The sequence below is a fragment of the Barbus barbus genome (genome assembly GCF_936440315.1).
Source record: "Barbus barbus genome assembly, chromosome: 15".
Classification (NCBI taxonomy): domain Eukaryota; kingdom Metazoa; phylum Chordata; class Actinopteri; order Cypriniformes; family Cyprinidae; genus Barbus; species Barbus barbus.
Window position 1 is genome coordinate 25,582,927 of NC_136743.1, and position 23,540 is coordinate 25,606,466.

The 23,540-nt window shown below is 35.7% G+C and overlaps 2 protein-coding genes across 5 annotated transcripts; both read right to left on the reverse strand.

The window, feature by feature from the left end:
* Nucleotides 1-2,223: 2,223 nt before the first annotated feature.
* Nucleotides 2,224-6,588, reverse strand: LOC306881789 (BMP and activin membrane-bound inhibitor homolog). The gene is made up of 3 exons (XM_079436066.1): nucleotides 6,162-6,588; nucleotides 5,358-5,639; nucleotides 2,224-4,345 (listed from the first exon to the last, which is right to left on the reverse strand). The coding sequence occupies exons 1-3, from the start codon at nucleotides 6,235-6,237 to the stop codon at nucleotides 3,930-3,932; spliced, it is 774 nt and encodes a 257-aa protein (XP_079292192.1). The 5' UTR covers nucleotides 6,238-6,588; the 3' UTR covers nucleotides 2,224-3,929.
* Nucleotides 6,589-7,270: 682 nt separating this feature from the next.
* LOC306881432 (WW domain-containing adapter protein with coiled-coil-like) lies at nucleotides 7,271-21,595 on the reverse strand. Of its 4 annotated transcripts, none has more exons than XM_079435532.1 (13): nucleotides 21,294-21,595; nucleotides 21,058-21,091; nucleotides 20,224-20,416; nucleotides 18,538-18,614; nucleotides 16,761-16,876; nucleotides 16,571-16,683; nucleotides 16,220-16,456; nucleotides 11,090-11,212; nucleotides 10,660-10,805; nucleotides 10,113-10,210; nucleotides 9,557-9,725; nucleotides 8,749-8,876; nucleotides 7,271-8,665 (listed from the first exon to the last, which is right to left on the reverse strand). In XM_079435532.1, exons 1-13 carry the CDS (start codon nucleotides 21,332-21,334, stop codon nucleotides 8,596-8,598), a joined length of 1,545 nt encoding a protein of 514 aa, XP_079291658.1. In that variant the 5' UTR covers nucleotides 21,335-21,595; the 3' UTR covers nucleotides 7,271-8,595. The 4 variants fall into 4 exon arrangements, with proteins under 4 accessions (XP_079291658.1, XP_079291660.1, XP_079291659.1 ...); XM_079435534.1 differs by having other exon boundaries at nucleotides 7,280-8,665; nucleotides 21,332-21,559; XM_079435533.1 differs by lacking the exon at nucleotides 11,090-11,212 and having other exon boundaries at nucleotides 7,280-8,665; nucleotides 21,294-21,536.
* Between the last annotated feature and the right edge of the window lie 1,945 nt (nucleotides 21,596-23,540).

Here is a 23,540-nt window from a genome sequence, read left to right on the forward strand (position 1 = left end):
CTTCAATCCCTGCTTTGTCAACATAATTCTTATCTTTCTATAAGAGTATCATTTCCCCCTTCAAAACAATTAAAAAGTAATGAATATGTTCCAGTTTGACTCATACTTGTAATAAAAATTGCTTGTTTCTTTCAAATCACTTCAATTTTTATGCTTGAATCAACAAAATAAATGTTAGCAGCTAGCCAGTTAAAGTTGAAATATTACAGTGCTAACAAACTTTAAACGAGTTTCCCCTCTGCTTGGTGATGTAATATTTGTTGAATATCCTTTGAGTTGAGGATCAAAAGAGACTGAACTTAAAACAATATTTTTCCTTTTACTTTCCTGACTACTAAAAGTCGAAAAATCAAAAGGTGAACATGAAAAAGTTCCAAGTGTGAGACCCCACAGGTATAGAATATCTACAAGTTCTGAGGTAAACAGCAAGTGACTAATCCTGTCTGTTAGCAGAGATGGAGTGAGTGAAGGTAGAAGAAAAAAACATACTGCAGATTTAGAAGCGGGTCCAGCTCTTTATGAACCACCTGGCAAAGGTTGTGCTCTGGCTGAGCTTCTCTTCTAGCTTTTTCATAAACATCTTTTTACAGTCACACATTTTGAAATGAACATTTTCTATCATTAAAGCTCAAAGCTCTGACAACTCTTTGGCTCTGTTCTTAAACCTAGCAAGCTGCATACCCTACTGTCTACAAAGGAAGCTACCTTTCAATAAAGCATTCAAACTGAAATGGAACTGCATAAGTGACTAATTTGGAATGCTTTACATGCCAGGAACGATCATTTGTGATCTTCACAAGAACCACAAGTAAGACTCCAACACTTATAGTTGGTTAGTTTGCCAAAAGCGGATGTTGCTAAACTATCAACACAATACGCTGTTAAACACAAAATATTGCATATCGCACTCAAATATACAATGCATATCACACTCAGAGTCTTGAAGATGATTCAAAAGCTAAATTATTTTACTGTTGTTTGTCTGCTGATGTTTTTTATCCAAATACACAAATTCAGAGCTCTTAAGAAGTTCTCAGAACTAAAACTTACCATTTAATGTCTAACAGATAAACACATAACTAATATAGCTCATTCTGGGCATGTGCCTCTGTATTTCAGCTGTTGCATGTGAGAGAATGGCCTGTGTGACCTTGAAGAGAGGACTTGCTATGCGCTCATGCATTAATCCACATTCCTCACACTACAAGTTCAAAGTGCACACTTGCTCTGCTGATCATGTTCTGAACAGGCCAGGGATTTGAGGGAGTCTTGAAAGGTTGAAGGCACAAGGCATTACTGAACCCCCCACCCCCAAATCTGACACCTCCTCATTCTAGACACAGAAACCAAACATTACCTCTCACTCAATAGGCATAAAAAGGTAAGTGTCAGCAAAGTTAATCTGTCTTGCTTTTTTAATTTCTTTAACACTTTTTATTTGTCTGCAGGAACACTGGGCTCCCTCCAATTTCTAAGACTCACTTAAACGCTTTGATATTATCTGGCATGTTTGAGCAGGCATTGTAATAGCACTTCATCAGATGAGAATGTACTGTAAGTGTGACATGTTGAGGGCTTTTGTTAACAGGTGATAAATATTTACAGTACTAAGGAAGAGGATTATTAGTATATCTAAAATATCATATAATGAATTTACTCAAATAGAAACCTGATAGTAGTAACACCAACATAGGACCCACTAATGGTTATTAATTCATAAATATATTTAACTGTGAAATAATCTCAGATTACAGCAAAAAGTGGCACCACCAAAACACATAGAAGGCAAAAGAAAGGGTGGTTCTGTTCTCCGACCCTGATGTTAACCTCTGCAAAAATGCACATTAAAGAATTTGAGTTTATGTTTTAAAATATATGTGGACCACGGAATAAGTTCCCTGTTATTACTGCAGAGGAAAATGCCTTTTATCCCATTCACTGCAATAAAGCTTGCATTCTCCTCTAGGGCCAACAATAACTGTTAACTTTTTGTGCAATGAGCCAGAGGCTGAGTGTGCAGTGCCACGATGACTTGGAAAGTGAACCGGGACACATTTTTGAGGAAGCATATGAAAGACACTGTTAAGACTTGGGATCTCAGAATGGACTAAAATGCAAAATGACAGTAAATGTTAAGTGCATTGAGTGCATTTCCTGCAAAAATAATAATAATAAAAACCAAATTAATAAAGAAACATGCTGTGCTGTCATGAGAAATTATTTGTAAAATGATTTTATGACCCACTGCACTACCTATTCACAATGCAAAATAAAGGAGCCAAAGAGACTAACATAAAATCAAATTTATACTGGAAACCAGTGTCAAGTGCACATTCGCTCCAGTGGAATTAACAATAAGTAGTGTGAGAGGGTAAGTTTATATAGAAGATCTAATTTCTTTCCAAAGAAGCCGAGTAAAACAGTTTGAGTCTGAATGATTGTGGCCTGGGAATTGAGTCAGTCAGACGTGTAGCGCTACTGTAAAACAAGACATGATTGTAATAGCTACCACACTACACTTGCATGCCCTTATGCTGCTGCTAATGATTCCAATGCCTCAGACGAGCAGTTGCAACTGTGCATGTGTTGACATACTGAAGCATTAGCCAAGACTTCTCCCTACGGGTATAATGAGCTTGTCATTATCATACACAACACGGAGTACTTTTAGTGCTGTTCAGCTTCACACACCCAATGCAATCTCATCGAACAAGAAATAATAAAGATGCGAAATACCAAACAGATTTCTTGTTGAACATGTAATATTTACAGTGAGCACAATCTACAAGCAGGTCAGAAGTGACTGGTGAATGTTAAAGGGATTGTTCATCAAAAAGCTAAAAATTTGGTTTACTCACCCTCATAACATTTCAATCTATTTTTTTTTCTTCTGCGGAACACAAATTAATGTGTTTGAAGAATGGTTCAGTTGTAAGTTTTTGTCCATACAATAAAAGTCCAAAACTTTTAACCTCCTTTACATCATGACACATGCACCAATAAGGTTTGATGTTTTTGGCACATCATCATTTGATTTGGGCTTTGTATACAAAAGTGTATCAATGATTTGTAAATGAAAACCCTTTACATTTTTGGCTTGTTCATTGTTCTAAGTGAACATATTGCTACAGAAAATAAATTAAATGACTGGATATGGATAACGTATATGGTTGGATTACATTTTTACACTACATTTATGTCCATTTTACAGCTTGAAAGTTTTGAACCGCATTTACTTCACAGCATGAACAAAAACAGCTGAAACCCATATGTTTGAGTTTGAGAGTGGGTAAATAATAAAAGAAATTTCATTTTTGGGTGAACTATCCCTTTTACAGTGAGAAATCACACATTCACACAGCAGCGGTCATCATTCACTGTGAAAAAATAGAAAAATCTTTACCTTACTGATACAACAGCATGTCACCAAGACCTCATCTACCCCTAAAAGTGTATATTAATACCTTAGAATAATACCATGCACCCTTAAGGTACCTTTATGAAACTATTAGGGGTAAACAAGGTACAAAGATGTCCCTTTAAGAGTACTGCCCCAGTGACAAGATGTTGTACCCCTACAATTGTTTTTTACAAGTGTTGATACACTGGTTTTACTCCACTCCACTATTAAAGCAAATCAACCATAGATTATTTATACAAAAAGTGCAAATAAAACCAAAATACTTTTTTTTTTTTTTGGAATCCTTCGGTGATAAAGAATACCAGCACGAAGCCGCTCCTCGTCGCAGCGTATAATACAAGCAGTCTTCTCCTCAAGTCTCTAATTCAAGTAAAGTGCTTCTAGAGCAACAACCATATGGTTAGAGCTTTCAAGTGTTCTTGTTTGCAGTACCTCCTTTAGAAGGGTTGAAATAAAACGCAGGTTTTAGCCAAAGAAGTCCCACGGAGGAAAGCAAATTCTTAAGCCATCACACAAACTCCAGCTTGCCTCGGCCACTGTACTTTCCCCAGCTGACCAATGAAAGAAGTCTTTGGCTGCTAAGGTCGGACTGCTGAATCTTGTCGCAGGTCAGGCAGCAGTTCTCATGGCCTCCTACTGGAACCATACACTCTAAGTCCAGTTTGGCCACATGACCCTTGGTGAGGTGTTGGCCATGAAAGCTGTAATGAAGGCGAGACAGCATTTCCCTCCTTTGTTGTCGGAGTCTGCGGTTTTCACTGCGAAGCATACGCAGGGCCAGCATGATGAGGAGGACCAAGATGAGACCGCCGGCAATGGGTACGGTTATGACCGCAGCACGGAACCATACCTCCTTGGAGGAAGGAATTTCCTGTATTCGTGCAATCACGTGACGGCTGCCTTCGGTTTGATGTCGCCGTTTGTCTGAATAAGAGCAGACGATGTTTAGAGGTATGTTTTTATGAAGCAACTGAAGAAAAACATTGACATACACTCTTAAATTGTATGATTTTATGTGGTAAACAAAATAACATATTTTTAAGAATGTTTAACTGTTTTTGTCAATACGATAAAAGTCAGTGGGGTCTAAAACAACATTGGATAAAAATTATTTTTCTAAAGTAGTCATACAGATTTAACTACTCATTTCAATTAAATGTACTCTGTTTCACAACCATCAGCCAATCACAGTGGGGAAGTTCTTTCTAAATATTGTAAATTTGATGATTAAGCTCCATTTCCATTTCTTGCCTCCCCATGTGCCCATGCACATTATTAGAGACCAGCTGATAAACCAAAACACCAATTGAAATGCAACCGATATTCTGGAAATTAACTTCTCAACTTCTTTCTTCCTCTCTATTTTTTAAACATTTCTTAAACAATGTCTCCTTTCACATCATGTGCAAGCAAACAATGTAGATATATGTCAAATTTTCCCAAAATATTTGAAAATATTTGAATTACTCATTGACAAGACTGTTTGTAGATAATGACAAATTGATAAATTGGTAGAATTCAATAGGTACTAGTGCTGTCAAACGATTAATCACATCCAAAATAAAAGTCTTTGTTTACATTATGTATGTGTACTGTGTATATTAATTATGTATATATACACACACATACAGTATATATTTTGAAAATATTTAAATATATAGATTTATGTATTTATATTCTTATATTTGATATTATATATAAATATACTTAATATATAAACATTTTTCTTAAATATATCCATACATAATAAATACATACATAATAAATATACACAGCATACACACATATATTATACAAACAAAAACTTTTATTTTGGATGTGATTAATTGTTTGACAGCACTTCTATTAACTGGCCAAGTGGGCACAGTTAATGACTGAAATCAAAAATGGTCTGATTTATCTACCACTAACAATAACTAAAGAAAACTCCTCGTACCATGCATTTCACTTCTTCTGTATGTGACATCTTGCAGGCCTCTGTAGTTGCACATATCCTCATGGCAACACTGAAGTGTGGCAGATCCATGAATGGTGTCATAGGTTGACTCTGGATGGCAAGTTTTTCCAGAGTTCAACAGAGGGTCGTAGCATCCATGAGATAAAGGAGACTTGGTGCTTTGAGGGTCTAAGGTGCGGGTGAAGCAGGCATTCAGCTCTGATTTGCACATGTAACCGGTGGCCACACAGTGGGGGGCATCGCAGTAGCACCGTATTTCTCCTGTTACAATAAAAGAGAAATTAATCATATTTAAAAAGAATGCACTTCACTCCAACTGAAAACTTAAAAGAACTTAAAAACAGATATTCATTTTCTAGCTTAAAACCTGTTTAAAACCTAGTTCCCAAATGGATTTAAAAAAAATAAAAATAAAATAAAAAAAAAAAAAGGTCATATGACCCCATGTTGGAATTTGGCTTTAAGAATTTTGGTTCTTGTAGATGCTGCTCCGGATAATTGCTTTGACAGAACAATACAATATTTAGTATTGATATTTATGCTTATGCACAAAGTGCTAAATAAGTGATAAAAATAAATAATAATTAGTGTTCAAAAAACCTTTGGTCGCACTATGCATTAGCGTTCATATTGTTACTGCGTAATAATATGCAATTGTATTAATTTGCTACCTGTAAATACACTTCGTAGGTTTTATTACAAATGCAATTAATTGCAGTTCCACTGAATCATTAATATATCAATCTGGAGATTCTTCTGACCATATAAACTGTATTCACTCACCTTTAGTGAGGAGAAGAGCCATCGCGCACAGCTCGAGCTGAAGCCAGATGGAAACGAGACTGCTGTTCCGCTGCATTGGACAAAACACTTTCTTTGCCTTTCAGATTCGCATCGATACGGACTTCATAGCCAGAAACACTGTATCAGTGTCCACAATGTGTTCCAACTTGCTTCGTTAACTTTTCGTAACATTTTTGGATAGAAATGATCACATCGTGGTTTAGTCCTCGCTGCTCTTCAAGACTTCCAGATAAAATCATCTGTGCTCAGAAAAGCCGACTTCGAGTTGTTTGAATACAATTTAAAAACCCATGTTAGACATAATCCATTTTTTGTTTTAATTCGAACGCGAGATTCGCAACTATTAATAAGGATAACCTCCTGTATATAGCCTACTCCGCTTGAGTGCTCTTAAATGTTGAAGACTTGAGAATGAGAGCAGCTCCTCCTATAAGAGTCATCGAGCTGCTGGGACGGTTCATTCACAGGCGTGAGCTGGGACTGTTGCCTCCCCATGTGCCCATGCACAGCTAATACAGCTTAACCCTCGTTCTACAGAAAAAGCATGGCTTGACTTGTAACTAGTGTCCCCTGTGTGTAAAAATACCAATTGCCAATGGTTTAATATTTTCTTGTGTGCTCTTTATCTAATGGAAACCAATTGATACAAGAAACTTTAACCCCATTACCCTTAAATAGAATCTCAAAATCATGAAGTTGCTGTTGTAAGGGTTCAAATATGCATTGATGTAAACCCAGGACCTGGAGGATTGTTCTTGAGAACAGTGAGCAGTTTAACTGCTCAGGACAAACAAGAGACCCATGAACAATCCATCACAAAACATTAAAAAAACACATTAAGAACCAAGCTGACATATTTTGAATGTCATTTATAATCAATATTTTTATTTTAAATTCAGCTTTAATTTTGTCTTGTGGACCATTTGCACGCACCTGTTGAGTGAAACAGAAATAAGCTTATTCAATTTATATTTCTACATTTTTTACTAGGTTTGGTAGAGTAATAGAAAACCAACGTGTTTGAGTTCTTTTATAGTTCATTACTGCATGCAACCGTCTTAAGCCAAACGATAAACAAAAGCAAATGTACCAAAACATAATGTGGTAATTGTTTATTTCCTGTAGCTTTTAGAAACCATATACAAAGCAACATGCCCATCTCTATTCTGAAAGTGTACTCCATTTACAGCCTAAAATTGGTCTAAGTTCAAACCCTGCATCAGAGGGCAGTGAAGACAGAACAATGGAGCAAAACTATGAATGATATTGCAAACATCAAAGAGGAATCACCAGTTTTGCCTTTTTCACATCTTTGTGAAATACAAACTGACAAATTGACTAAATGCTTTGCTTTTTTTTTTTATATATAGACTGGATGATATTTTTTTAGGTAAAAGATGAGGAAAAACTTGATCTGATCCTGGTCGGCTTGGACAGTCCTTGTGGTCCTCTTTTGTCCATGAAGGACAAACATTTTTGTCCACAGCTGTATAAAATATGGAGTTCTCTCATTGCATCCTCCTAATTCGGGCAATATGGGAATGACTAAACTCAATCCTATGAGTAAAGAACAACTGAGCAAATACAAACAAATCAAAACAACGATACCAAAAAAAAAAAAAAAAAGTCAAACAGTGCTGGGGTGCAGCATGAAAAGTAATCTCTGTTAGATGTGTAACAGCACTGCAAAGAACATCGAAGGCAGATAGTGACAACCCCTACATCAGGGTCAGAAACTCAGAAAATGTGCGTCTACCGCTTCAGCAAAAACTTTTAAGTGCCACGTCACCAATTCAGAAATCTTTAGCACCCATTTGTTTTTCTGCAGTGAATTAAGTAAAATCACTTTTGTGTCCTATGTAATCCTTCCGAGGGGTAGAGAATCAGCCAGTCCTGCCTAACTTTTGAGAATGAGCACTCAGAAGTATATTGGGTTTATTATAGTTGGTCACTTTGATAAATGCCATTGCAGCTGGAAGCAACCTTGTGCACAGATAGCCATTCTGACATCATTCATAAATCACTGTCACTCACTGGAGGATAAGGGGATATTAGGTCTCCAGTGTGACAGTGAACTTTATGATCCGTTAACACAGGCATACACCACTGCATGATTACTCAAAGGCTAGTCTGAGTTGGAGAGCGCTCTCTGAATATCTCTCTCTAATGACCTGTGGATCTGAGAATAGAGAAGCAATGTACGCCAAAGGACTGGGAAATTAATCTACAATCTCAGGGCCTTGTGTTGCCTTGATAAGCACTTTTGGAAGCTTCCTTTCTCTCTGTCCCATTTCAGGCATTGCAGCCTACAATTCGACTGCGAATCTGAGAGCTCGGGCTGAGAGCAGGGGTCCAAACAACCAGGGGCTGGACATGTTTGGAGAGAGACTGCCATGAGCTCCACAGCCATCTCTCAAACCATGAAGGAATTCTGATTTTTCAGTTTGTCAAGTTCTTTGATCTGCTGTCTCAGAAATAGGACCCTGTGTGGAAAGAGAGAAAAAATTCATAAAAAGTCGTTTCATTACACATATTTGATCATTCAATTTAAATCTGGATTACAGACCTTTGCTCTCTCAATGTGGCCTGGATTTCACAAACTCGCACTAAAGAGCGAAGGTTCTTAAGTTCGGTGCAGATCTCTGACATGTAGAGGGTTCCCATGTTGTGGATATCCTCACGTAACCGTGACACCTGGGTGACAGGAAATACAGATGAAGAGAAATGGAAAAATCAATAGTTGGAGAACTGATGTTTGATCTTTAGGGGCCAATTGTTCAAAAAGCTTAATCTGGATCAGAATGATCTGGATTTGGAAATCCCACGTTTTGCCGTCCAGGATCAGGTAATCCATCTTACTCTTCTGCTGGTTTTTAAAAGCAAAATAGGATTGACCACAATCATCCAGATACACACGTTTTCAGATTCCCAAATCTGGATTACTAGTGCTCTACAGAGGCATTTCATTTACACAAATAACTACTTCTGACTGGTTCATCTTTGATGATTGTGCCAATGTAGTTTAAGTTTTGTTTGATATTGACAGCTGTTTGGGGATTTGGGGGATATATTACATATTACAAATGTTGTATTATTGGGCCAGTTTAAATTTTTTTATTACATTTTGTTCCTGAAATCCACCCTTCTGTTGGGATGATTTTTTGGATCAAAGGTATCCCAATCTTACAAAAAAATTGGAATAACACAAACTGATGATTTGATCCAGATCAAAACCAAGCTAATCTGATTTCATCTTTTGAACAACCCATCTTCAAGATTTGATCCAATCCGATAGTCGAAATCCGATTACTTTTGAACAACTGGTCCTAGAAGTTCAATGAACAGTTGGTATGCTTACAAACGCATGCTCGTACCTGCTTCTCCACATGTTCTGCAGGCCAGCCTTGAACATGCTTGATGAGATTTTCATCAAAGTGCAATACTAGAGAAGGAGTGAAAGTGCTTTGGGTTCGAGAGGTGCTGCCTGAGGCGGGAATGCTGATGCCCGCACTGCCATTAGAGCCCAACAAGCCCTCTTGATTGCTATATATTAAAAAAAAAGAGATAAACACCCATTAATAATTTAAACCAATTAATAAATAAGTAGATTTTTTTTAAATTGGAACCATTTAAACATACGTTTTGTATACTACTAATAATACTAACAACAAATGTATGCTTATAATAATAAACATGTATTAAAGCGAAAGTCTACCCAACAATGCAATTTCTGTCACCATATACTCACACTCATTCATAAAAAATATATATAATCAAAGTAAAAGGAAACCAAAATTGATTATCAGTATTCTCCGAAAAGTATGTGCATTTCAACACTGAACAGGTAGATGGTGCTGTAGGACAACATGTGATAGGTTGCTTCAACATTACCAAAAGGCAAAAGATAAGTAAGGTCTGAGAGATCCATACATTTGCCTGTGAAGACGTGGATCACTGAACTCCAGAGGTTTGTCAGAGCTGACAGACTGCTGGGAAGTTGATCCTTGTCTTTGAATTGATGCACTGACCTGTAATTGAAGAACAACAGCTTGAATATGACCAGAAATGGTCAGCAGTACACCTTTCTAAAATGTGTTGGGATAAAAAAAAAACTACACAGTGGTCCAAAAAACTATTTAGACACTTGAGCCACACTTAAATGTGTGAATAATATTGCAACTAAATATCAAACCAACATGACATATAGACGTCATAGTGATTATAGCCTTGATGTGAACAGATTTTTACTAAAAGAACAAACTTTTTTTTCTTCTCAAAATAACTTTGGGACCAGCTGGTTGAAAGTAACTACAAAAAAATGACTAAGAAAACAAGTCAGTTCAAGCTGTAGCATCATCCGTTTACATGTGTCACATGGATTAATATTTTGTAATCTAATGCAATGATATGTCCAAACACTTTGAGGCCACCATAACAGAGAAGTTTAGGAAAAGACAAACCACTAGTTGGTACTGACCTTTGGTTGCGAAGAAAGAGATGTAGAGCTGAGCAGGGGTTTAGAGACAGCATTGGTCTGAGGTGTGCTGACTCTGGGAGAAACGTATGACCTTGGTGAAGAGGCATCTGATGCTAATGACATGGGAGACTGACCAGACTGTTGAGCTGTTCATAAGAAACAGAGTTATAGAAAAGATATGGAATCTGGTAAATACATTTATTTATAACAATATACCAAAAATCCTAATTAAATTACTACTAAATTAAGATGTCAATATGTTTGTGTCCATAGTCTTAGGTGTGTATGAACAGTAAACATACATAAAACATTGGTCTAACAAAATAATGTAATATATGGTCAAATAGTTCCTTTACAAAATGTGGATTAGTTGTTTTGCAGCACAACATCAGTTAGGAGATGTGTGAAGTGACTGGGACTGCAGCCGTACCTTGTGTGGAAAGCTGAGCAGCTTGGGAAAGCAGAGTAGTGATGTTGAAAGCAGACGGTCCGGCAGTGAGAAGCTTATGAAGCATAGACTGTAAGGAAGCTTGTGTGACAGCGGCTGTGAGGACTTGGAGGAAGACAAAGACAGAAAAAGACACGCATACAGTCAAAGCAGTCCTACACACTGAAAGCAATCTGAAAAAGGCTTTATTGGTGAACATCAAACCTTGTCGGCTCACGGTATTTTCACCATGTGGAGAGAAGATGCCACATATTTTGCAAAAAGCAATTGTCAAAGTGGCAAAAGAGCTACAGCACATCTTAGCTACCTAGATGGAGGACTAATTGTATTTGTTGCCACAGGTAGATGCATTTGTATAGATTTTTATTATTTGCTTTCAAAGACCACAAAAACTCATGTCATTTTGGAATGCATTCTAACACAATATATAGGTGGATATGCATTTATATATATATATATATATATATACACACATGTGTCTGAAGTGGTGCATTTGTGTATCCCTATTTTTTTCAACAATTTTTTTGTGAAAAAAAAAACAATTACAGAATCAAGCTTTTTTTCTAAAGTATAATTCTGATGACTTTACAGAATTTTTAAATAAATCTAATTTTCAAATTATTTGCTAATAATTTTGTAAATACAGGGAAATTGCATGTTATGCATGCGTTTTTAATATTGTTAAATTAAATAGCATGATAGGAGTACCTGCTTAATATCGGCCATCCTAGTCTCTAAGATAGCTGCAATTTAAAGGGGGAAAAACAATACTGGATGAACAATCTAGGGAGCATCTTTGATCAAGAACAGATCATACTCTACTCTTCCTCCCTAGAACAACAGATTGTCAGCTGTCTACTGAATAGGGTAGAGTAATACTGATTTTCCTTTAAAATTGCAGTCTTTATTTGAGCAAATACTGATTCTCAAAATCCCAAGATTGGTGTTTTACCATACACACATTAATATACCCAATTGGAAAAGATCAAACTGAATTGAAACATGAATTAACCGGGAGCTAGTGAATAAGAACTGAATTTGAAAAAATCTGTACCCAGCCCTACCTCTATATAATTTATGCTTGAATCACATGTGATCAATAGGAAATTAAACAGAAAAATGACAGTGTAAGCAGCAGCATAAAAAGTTACAAGACTAGAGAAAAACTAACAAGATCTGATCTAATGACTTTAAAGAAATGCACAAAGAAAAGTTTGTTTTAAGAGGAGCAAGATGACAAGAATGATTAGGGTGACTTTGTAGGAGAGTGCATCTGCATAGAAAATAATAACAATAAATAAAAAGCACATGTTGTATTCCCAAATGTACATTTTAAGTGATTTACAATCTATATATTCTAATTGACTGAGCACAATTATACGACGGCGTTTTACTGCCACGTTAAAAAATATCTAAGATTACGAGATTAAAGTCGTAATATTTTGAGAATAAAGTCGAAATACTACGAGAATAAAGTCGAAATATTACAATAATAAAGCCACTAACGACCATTTTTATTTCGATTAATCTATCGACTTATTTATCGATTAATCGATTAATCTAAACGATTAACTTCCCGCAAAGAATCTACTATTTTACTAAAGAATATTTTATTAAACCAAATGAAATTCAAATTTCTATGAAATCCTTTTTAAAAGCAAATGTAAAGTGCAACGTAGAGTGCAAGAAGCAAGTGTCCATCTCTCAGTCATGTGTTCTAGTCTAACAATAAAATTATAATCAAAAAACACTTTTTTTAAAGGAGTATTTACCAGAAATATTATTTACCAGAATTTATTTAGGTGAAAAATGTTAATGTGCAGTATTTCTGGAAAAAATAAAAATAAAAAAAATTATATATATATATATATATATATATATATATATATATATATATATATATATATATATATATATATATATATATATATATATATATATATATATATATATATATATATATATACTTTTTTAATGCAAAATCAATTAATTGGAGATGCTTTTTATTATTCAAATTTAATGGAACCATTAAAATGGAATCCAGAAAATAATGGAACACAGAATTTGGTACAGATAAAAATGTAAAACTCAATTAATTAGACAGGCTTTTTGGTTAATAAAATTTAATCTAACCATTAAAACAGAGTATAGAAAAATGGAAATGGAAAAAACTGAATTTGAAAATAAAACGGATTTCATAGGACCCTATAATTATAATAAATCGTTTTGTGGTAATAAAATTTCTGCATTGCTCCAGCCGATCTGAATAAATAAGCTATGTGCACTCAGGGCTCGCAAAATTTCAAAATCCCTGGTAGCCCTTCGGGCAGGTACTCTTCAGATTTTGGTAGCCCGAAAATTTAACTAGCCCAAATAAAAAAAATTAAAAACACATTTTTTAAATATAGAAAATCAGATAGGAGTCTAATTGACGATCAAAAATATTTTCAATAAACAAATATCAACAGCAAGTATTTGCAGAACTTAAAAAAAAAAAAATTTAAGGCAATTTATGACCCATTTTAAGAGCTGCACAAGAAAAATGAACACTGTATGACGGGGTTGGATAACCTCTATGGTAACATACAGTATTAAGCCATAAAATTACATGATTTACAGTTCAGATACAGGTTTTCACAAAAAACTAAAATCTTATACAACAGCATTTCAGCCTTAGACCATTTTAATGAAAATGGATAAATCAAGCATATAAATTATTCTATTAAATTAAAACAAATAAATATTCAATTTTTAGAAGGCACATTAACTTGCACATTAACTGGTTTCTCATTTACAACTCTGCTTAAAAACAATGGTCGATATTTGCATTGATCTGACCATAAACAGCAAGACAGGCTTATTGGAAATGCAAACTCATTCTCTGCCACGAGGTGGCGCTTTAGGAGTGGCTTAATATAGCGGTTTCCAGTACACAAAGCAGCACCTCCCGCTTATACCATTTAACGTTTTTAAAACTTTTTATGGCCTTAAGTTTGATACATCTAAATTGAAGAGTTTTTAAGGACCTGCGGGAGCCCTATATTTTAAGGTAGCCTGTCGGGCAGGGCAGTGATATATTTTGGTAGCCCGACTGGAAAACGCAATAGCCCCGGGACGTCGGGCTAGCGATTTTGTGAGCCCTGGCACTGATTTATGTTGAGTGTATGCTCTTCCTTTTTTTCTGTTTAACAACCGCCTAAAGTTAAATGATGTTAATGCGAGGCAAGCATACGGCATAATCGTGACCTATTTTTAGCAGAATTCATTGAGGGATTTGACAGTGTGATTCAAAGATTAATTATTTCAAGTGTGGCCTAATGGTTAGAGAGTCGGACTCGTAATCGAAAGGTTGCGGGTTCGAGTCCCCGGCCGGCAGGGATTGTAGGTGGGGGGAGTGAATGTCCAGCGCTCTCTCCACCCTCAATACCACGACTGAGGTGCCCTTGAGCAAGGCACCGAACCCCCAACTGCTCCCCGGGCGCCGCAGCATGGCTGCCCACTGCTCCGGGTGTGTGTTCACGGTGTGTGTGTGTGTGTGTGTGCATTTGTTCACTACTCACTGCTGTGTGTGTGCACTTGGATGGGTTAAACGCAGAGCACCAATTTCGAGTATGGGTCACCATACTTGACAATACGTCACGACTTTATATAGACACGTAGTTTTCTTTTGCCATGTGGCGTGACAGATCGCTGTATTCGCTTCAGTTTAAGCGGCACGTGTGTCAATCATATTTTCGATTACAATAATGAGACATTTTCATTATAAATTAGGCTATACTGTTTTTTCATGCCTTCTGATGTTCCTTCACTTTTATATCTTGCCATAAACTTGAAATAAAGAGGAAAACATTTATAATTTGTATTTTGTGATAAAACTGATAGAATTTGAAAGCTGAGCTGCGTTAAGCTATGTTAAAAGCAACAAAGCACAAAATTATTGTGATTACTGGGTGGCTGGCATGCTTTAAATTATGAATGGAAAACATGGAATATTATGTCCAATCATTCACTGTATTAGCCTATACCATGAATAAAACAGCTTGTGAAGTCACTTAATGTTATAGCCTACAGCCTACCTCAGAAAAGAAAACAATACAGCCTAACTTTTGTTAACGAGTTGGAGTCCACTTCAACCTTTTGAACCTTTTATTAATTAAATAGGCTATATGTGAGGAATAAAACGTTTGGACACCACAGAAGTTTTTGCGGAGTAGGTGGTGGAATTTTCACAAAGAAAACAGTAGCCTATACTTTAATGAATTGATCCACATAAATACAGCGATCTGATCATTAAATTAAATAAAGATCTTATTATTGTAAGACACAATGTGTTCCGCTATAAAACTGATTTTGAAAGCAGAGACTTTGCTTTATATTAAAATATATTATTCAAATATACCAAAAGCACAAATCTTATTGTATAAATAACGAAAGCAATGGAAGACATGAAATATTATTTCCAAGAATACTGTCCCCACGAGCATGGTATGATTTCTGCTAATAATCCCACATATATTTGTATTAAAAAAGGTAAATTTGGAGTGTTTAAAGATAAAAGTTGTTGCTGTTCAGTCTGTTAATAAATATCACATTCTTGATATTAAGCTGTTTCTGAGAGTCCTTAAAATTGACTCTTCCTCATCCCAGTAAGATGATGAAGTCGCTTGGACAAAACATTTAAATAGGCCTAATTCCGGTGGCCTGGCAATTTCTCCCAGTGCTCTCAATCCAGGCCATTTGCATGCGCAATAGGCTATGCTCTCAAAATATTATAACTTTAATTTCTCTGATTTAAATTCTCGAAACATTTAGACTTTATTCTCGATATATTACGTCTTTATTCTCCTAATCTTAGATATTTTTTAAAGTGGCACTAAAACAGCGTCGTACAATTACAAAAAAAAAAAAAAAAGAACGATTTTAATCCACTTTCAAGTCCAGGAACAAATTAATGCAATTCACTCAAATTATTCAATTCGGACACTGAAAATCGGTCTGAACTCTATAAGTGCACCAGATTGATGCATTTAACTTTTAAATGTACCGACTACACGGTCTACCCCCCATGGTCTCACAATATCCTAACACTGGGAAACACTGCGCAACCATTACCTTCATTAATTTTGCCCATGTCTACATTGCCGTGGTTCATCTGCAGGGTGGCCTGGAGCGCAGGCAGCAGCTGTCGGAGGAGTGCTGGGTCCTGAAGCAGAGTGGAGGTTGAAGCTTGCAGGGCAGGAGACACAGGCACTGTGGAGGACGAGGAGGAGCTGGACGTGCTGGAGGGGTTTATGGACAAAGGCTGAGAATGACCAGAGTTTGATAATGGCTTCTCCGCTAAAATAGATTCTGGGAGAATGAAAGGAATTGTGGAAAAACAAGACAAATGTGTTAAGAACCGCTGAAACCATCAGCAAAGTGAACTTCTACCAATGTAATACAACTTAGAAATTATTTTCTCACTTGTACTACTGAGGGCACTTGTGGCACTGGCCTGCATCGCCTCTTGTCTGTAGTCTCTGTCTTTGGGAAAGCTGTTAACCACAGTCTTGGCACCTTCTCTCTGCCTTTGTTCTCTGTTCAGAGAGGAAGTCTGGTGTCAATGCATGGTTTTAAGAAGAGAGGCAGTTACATGGGATCTAAAGCAACTCACCTCTCCAACCATTCTTTAGGTTTCTCCCACTGAGAGACCTCTGTCCTACAGTTATAGTAGTACTTCTTGCCAGACGAACTGATATGCTCTGACCAATCATCTGCTGGCTCGCGGGGCTGAAAGAGACGGAAAATATGCAGGCGCATCAAGAAAGAGAGAGCAGGGAAATTTGTCATTAGGGATAGGGATGAGTTATTAGTGTGGTTTTTCTTTTTATTCTTTTATCAACAGTCCTTTAAATATCCCAGTATAGTCAATTCAACCTTGCAGTGGATCTCACTGTTTACCAAGTTTTGAGAAATATTTGTTTGTAATTTTTTTTTGAATATCCCTCGTTTTATTTACAGAACTCTGCTGTTAATAAATATATTGATGCAATTCTCAAAATAAACAAATATATACCACAGCAGCAACATTTTATTAAACAATTTGAAATCAGAAGAGATGGTATCTCACGAAACCTCATTTGGATGCACATAGTTTTTCCAACAAAAGTAGGGCTGCAACAGTTAATCGATAAAAATGGTAATAATCGATAATGAAAGGAAGGAAAAGTGCATAACCCAAGTTATCCTAAATATGAGAATGCTTTATATTATTAAGCACTTCAAATAAACTCATAACCTCCACCTACAGTTTAACTTGGCTTTCCCTGTCAGGTGCATTGATACATTTGCCATTTAAAGCATTTAAAGTGGTCCTATTATAACCCTTTTCACAAGATGTAATATAAGTCTCAGGTGTCCCCACAATGTGTCTTAAATTTCATCTCAAAATATCCCACAGATTATTGATTATACTGTACATTGCATATATTTTCAGCAATATTACAGACTGAAGGTAATTAAAAATGTAAAAAAGCATAATATGACCCCTTTAATACATGTTATCCTGAGCGGAAAACTTAATTGTTATGGTTTTAACAATATATGAAGAGTTAAAAAAGCCACCTGAAATTTTCTTCTAAAATGAGCATTTTTTTCTGTTGAGTTATTTCACTTTAATGGCAATGAAAAGAACCTGCTCATTGCCAGTAAAGCGAAATTACTGAACCTACACATAAGAGACTGAGAAAAATACTCATTTTAGCAGATTGCACTTAGAGGCTTTTGCATCTGAACTCTTAATATGTAAATGTTAAAAATTTTAATCTTTCTTTTCATTTTGTATAAAGGTTTGTCCTGACAGAAAGCGAGATTTGCATACGCATGTCAACCTAACAGAGCGCAAAAAAACTGAATTCTAACTAAATTGTTAAAAGGTGCTATATGTAATTTTATTGCCAATGTGTGAGCAGCATATAATGAAACAAAAAAACAAAACCTTACCTGACTTCCTAGGTTATCTATGAAAGTATGTTGACTAATTTTTTTAAGTTAAGAACTCATTTTTCCAGGAAAAGCAAAAGTATGTGACGTTCACGTGTGCACCAGAGAGCCTCTCTTCCATTCCATGACGCATATAACAAATGCCTATACAATGTTCAGGATAATGCTGAAAGAGCCATTCTGTACTGTAATGTGAATGTGTCGTGCAAAGAAACTACAGTCTTACACTGTCAGATAGACTCTATAGTCTCAAATATTTTTTATAATAAAACTATCATGAGAGAGAACAAGTCTGCAATACCTGGAAGAGTGGTATGTTATTCCGCGTTGCTAATCACAACGTTTGTTATCGGGGAATAACACACCTCAAAATGTAGCGAATATCTAATTGCACAGGCTTCCTTAGAACAAGCTAGTTCTTCAGACAACCCACTGATTAATCAACTTACCATCTCTGAAGTTCTGTTTGGATGAGGGTGAGAACTGGATGCATGATGGGAGTTTTCTTGTGGAGAAGAACTGACACCTGAAACATAATTAAGAAGATCAGAAACAAACTACCAAGCACGTGAAAGCCTGAAGACTTTTGCAGAACATAATTCACTGAAACAAGAAAATATTCTGGGTTTCCATTTAACATGCTGGACAGCTAGTTTATAGGGTTGAGCTGACAGTCCTGTGGCTGGGCGGTGGAAGCACGGCCTCATGACAAGATGAGCTGCAGTTTCCACTGACGTCCAAATTGTGTGACCATACATACAACTTTTTAGGCTTGTGTTTTTTGACCAGTTTAAAAAATATTGAATAATGAATTAAATAATGTTGAATTAAAAGTAAGGTCTAAGCATGTGCAACACAACCTATCAGAGAAAAGACCAATGCTAAGAGGCCTCAGACGAGTTGAAATGAAAAGATAAATAATACTGTGCAACTGCTGCAGCCTCATGGCTGTGGTAATAACAGGAAGTAAGACAGCATGAAGGAAGCACAAGAGAGTATCCTGTGTTTTAATGCTGCTTGATTTACTAAAATCTAGCCATTAAATCTGTTCCATAAAAACATGTAAAAACTATTATCAATATCATTCAGTTTTATTATAGATGGATTTTAGCTTTATTGTATTATAATTTAGCCTATTGTATAATCCTACAACTTCCAAATGGTGTTTTGGTTTCTAACATGTCGATTTTCAAGAGTAAATAATTATATTAATTACACAGAATCCTAAAATGCAAGATGGCAAACTAGAGATTCATGAAACAATGCATTATGTCAGTTATCGGCTGATTTAATTATATCATGTAGTACATGTTATCATGGTTACGCAAAAGTAGCCAATCTCAAAATTAACATATTGCTTTAGATAATACTACTACTAAAAAAACTAAATTGACTTGTATTTAAAATGATCAATTTTAGATACTATTTTTAATTTAGAAAAAAAACACCTTAGAATATAACTAACATTATAATAATATTATCAATAAAAACTTGACAAAAATTGCTAGATTATAGGAATCAGGGAGAATGTTTATTTCAATATTGATGTAACCCTTGTAATAAATGAAATTAACCAATATTAAAACAGACCTGTAAAGCCAAACCATACCAACTAAGCATATAAAAATGCATAAGGCATCAATACAAACAGTTCTATTAAACTCAATCACTTGTTACAGTTCTAGATTGTGACGATTCTAATTTTAGCGTCATCAGAAATGCAGATTCATTGCAAAAATTAATAACAGCTACACTGTAATAACAGTGCTGAGATGACTTCTCACATTATTTATTACCATCTAATTTGAGTTACTAATAATGCCTAAACAAAATATAGTTTAAAAAAGGAGTATAAAATATATAAGTGCAAACAGTCTCACAATATCAGTTATTGATGCCTCAAAAAAAATGAAAATAAAAACCTGGTCAGTGGACTCTTAATTCTAATGCCCTGCATAACCACAAATAAATATATTTATATATTATCATATATAATTATTTACCACTGTGAATGATGTTTCCCCATATAACCGACTTAAAAATAGGATTTGGGGGTTCTGAGGAATCAGGGACATCATGCAACCATAAAACCTTAACCATATGCATGTGGAACCTCTCGTCACTCATGTTCTTACCGCTGTCCCTCTCACGGGTCCGGTGAACGTGGAGTGCTTTCGTTTGGCTGTGCCCTGTTCCATCACTGTGCTTGTTGTCTGGACTGTCTGATCGCCGCAGCATTTTATTTGGTGGTGTGGAGTCTGAAGAATCTCGCATCTTGTCATGGCGATGGTCATTTGACGAGTGACTCTTTGACTGATATTTGACAGACTGCAAAATACAATGCATGAGAGAAGGACTGCAAAGACCACTGAGCTTGAACTTTTATTCTTGCAGAGAAAAGCAGGCTCAGATCAATTTAATATTAATAAATAACTAAATATAATTTTCTACAAATACAAATATGAAAGCACACCTGGTGCTTTGAAAAAAAACTCAAATAGGATGTTTATTAAAACAGGACAGGACTAGTTGATTTGCACTTTTGTCGGTGTTTGTTTAAGCTCATCAAGTCACTTTGCTATAAAATGTAATGCTAGATCTGATAAGACCTAACAGTAAATGTGAACGATGTGCTATTACATTATCTATTTGTTGTGAATCCAGCAATTAGGATAGCTAACTAACAAAACAAGCTAGCACGCTGAGACGTGAGCTCTCTAGTCACACCATTACCTCTGTATAAGCTAGTATTTTAGTTCAACTGTAGAACAATTAGCTAAAAACAAATAATTGACCTCTACTAACTACAATGTATGACGCGTAATGTATTTCACTTAACGTTAGCAAACAGGAACTAGGCCTGTGAGCACTAGTGTTATGCTAAAGCCGGCTAATCCAATTTCGAAACTATTTCGGCTTCTCTCCCAAATATGTATCTACTTTCAACGATAAAATACTTCTCTGTTTACCTGGCAGGCTTGAGGATCTCTTCGATCATTGCACCTGTGAAACACAAAAAAGTTAATACAGTCAGAAACGCGCTCTCTGCTAGCCAGCTACAATGCTAACGTAGAGAAATGAAAACAACTCGCTATTAGAGGATACAAAACTACTTTGAAACAATTTCTTCGAACATAATATGCACTTAGTTTAGGCTTTAAACGATTAGCTGAAGGGTGTAAACTGGAGGTAAATGTGTGATTACCCATCATTGAGTCTGGATGGATTCGTTGCATGCATTACCATTAATGCTGCAATGATATGGAAGTGAAGTGTTACTACTGAAGCAGTTCTGCTGCACTACAGCTCTCTTTAGTGGTACTGCCTGCAAACACACACTACAATATCTGTAAAAGTAGCTCTGCTGCTTCGCTATTCGGGAAAGAGCTGACGGTCCATTGCTTCGTTTTGCTCGCGACTGCGCCCCGCGAGTGCACGAGCAGAGACTAGTGCTCGCGATCAGCAGCACGCGACGTGCACGAGCAGACGACTGCAACCTGCGCTCACGCACCTTTTTCCTTTGCTACTCACGGAGCGACAGTAGCAATTGAGGTTTAAATGTGCTAAACTTGTTTAACTTAAGCTACAAGATATTAAATTAATTTATAGAAGTAAAATCCTTTTAAACTAAGTAACGCGCGCGCGCGAGCAGATCTATGTGTAGGTTATTTCAGTCTCTAACGTTACATAGATAGGCTAGAAAGTCCAATAGTGTAATAATAGATTATATATATATATATATATATATATATATATATATATATATATATGCATAATGTTTATGCAGTGTATACGTAATGTAGTTTAGGTCTTCATAATTAAAGTAAATATATTTAAATTTATTTAAAATCTCTTCTGATACAGCAGGGCTAAAAGGAGCACAGGGGTAAAGGCGCATATGATATTATTTTTCTCTAAACCACTGGATGGCACCAAACCCACCCATCGGCGCAATGTTGATTGTGTGTTTGAGTTATGTAGGTGACTCAGAATTTCTGTTAACTTGTGTCTTTAATATTTAATAAACTCCCTCCTAAATTTTCCAAATTCCACCAGCAAGCTCTATTATATGGTGGCCGTGAGAGCTCAACGCGCTGCAACTTCAGAAAACACATGCAAATAGACAAAACACCAGCAAATCAAGAAAACATCTTCATCATTTTGACAACACATGCGCTGCAAATGAGAAACGCTGCAAATCCTCACAACACATGCAAATTGAGAAACGCTGCAAATCCTCACAACACATGCAAATTGAGAAACGCTGCAAATCCTCACAACACATGCAAATTAAGAAACGCTGCAAATCCTCACAAAAACGTGCTGCATGGGCCACAATGGAAATGTTTCAAGGGGACCCAAAAAAAAGTGACGGACCAGCTGGGATTTGCTTATTGTGCAGTGGCTATTGGTTGAGTTGTTGGTGAACTGAAAGGTGAGTGTTTTTTTGTTGTTGTTGTTGTTTATTTTAACACCCTGATTGCATGATTTCTTTGTCTTTTGGATATTATTAGATTAATAATGACAAATAACACGATTAACGTTATTATGTAAGATGGCTAACTTATCCTCAACTAAATATAATTTAGTTGAGGATAAGAATGCAAATATCCTCACAGAAATTATAATTAAAATTATTTAAAATTATAATTCATTTTAAAATATTACATTTATCATATGATGTTACAATTTTTTTATGTATGTATAAAAAATGTATTTATTATTTTATTTTATCTATCAAACTAAACATAACATGTTACAGACAAAATGCTGGAGTGATTGCTTTAAACATGTATTGACTGAGATATTTTACTAAATATATTATTTTAGCTATTTATCAATACTATTTTATCTATTATTTTATCTTGAAATTAGAGCCCCCCCCCCCCCCCCCCCCCACCACCACATTTACATACATTTATATGTTTTCAAGCAAAACATTCTTTTATGACTTCTTAATGATTTGAAAGCAATATTAAGGTGGGCAGCATCGTGCCTGAAGCCTCATTGTACACGTTGAGGATGTGCAATGATTGTTTTATTAAGAAATTACCTAAAATCTAAATTCTACTCAAATTATGTGAAATAAATAAATAATGTGTTTCAGTGGTGCATGTTAAATATATTTCCAGTTGGTGACTTATCAACATAATTATTGGTAAGCTAATATTTATACTAATATTAGTTTACACAAGTTAAAATATATATATATATATATATAAATAAATAAATAAAAATTACTAATAATGTTGTTGTTAGTTTATTTGTTAAATTTCATTAGTTGTAAACCAGTCCAGCACAAGAGCGACATCTGGTGTTCCTTGATTTCTTCTATAACTGGACTGCAAGTTGCTACAAGGCCATTTTATAAACTATTTACTTTAATAGTCAGTAGTCAGTCAGGTCAGTAAATAAATATAGTTGATTTTTAATGTGTCTGTTTCACTGTTGC

Coding starts and splice junctions, on each gene's coding strand:
- LOC306881789 (XM_079436066.1), bottom strand. CDS start 6,237: ATGCAGCGGAACAGCAGTCTCGTTTCCATCTGGCTTCAGCTCGAGCTG. Junction 5,640..6,161: donor GGCTCTTCTCCTCACTAAAG/GTGAGTGAATAC, acceptor TTATTGTAACAG/GAGAAATACGGTGCTACTGC. Junction 4,346..5,357: donor CAGAAGAAGTGAAATGCATG/GTACGAGGAGTT, acceptor GCTCTTATTCAG/ACAAACGGCGACATCAAACC.
- LOC306881432 (XM_079435532.1), bottom strand. CDS start 21,334: ATGGTAATGCATGCAACGAATCCATCCAGACTCAATGATGG. Junction 16,877..18,537: donor CAAACAGAACTTCAGAGATG/GTAAGTTGATTA, acceptor CGTCTCTTTCAG/CCCCGCGAGCCAGCAGATGA. Junction 8,877..9,556: donor CAGAACATGTGGAGAAGCAG/GTACGAGCATGC, acceptor CCTGTCACCCAG/GTGTCACGGTTACGTGAGGA.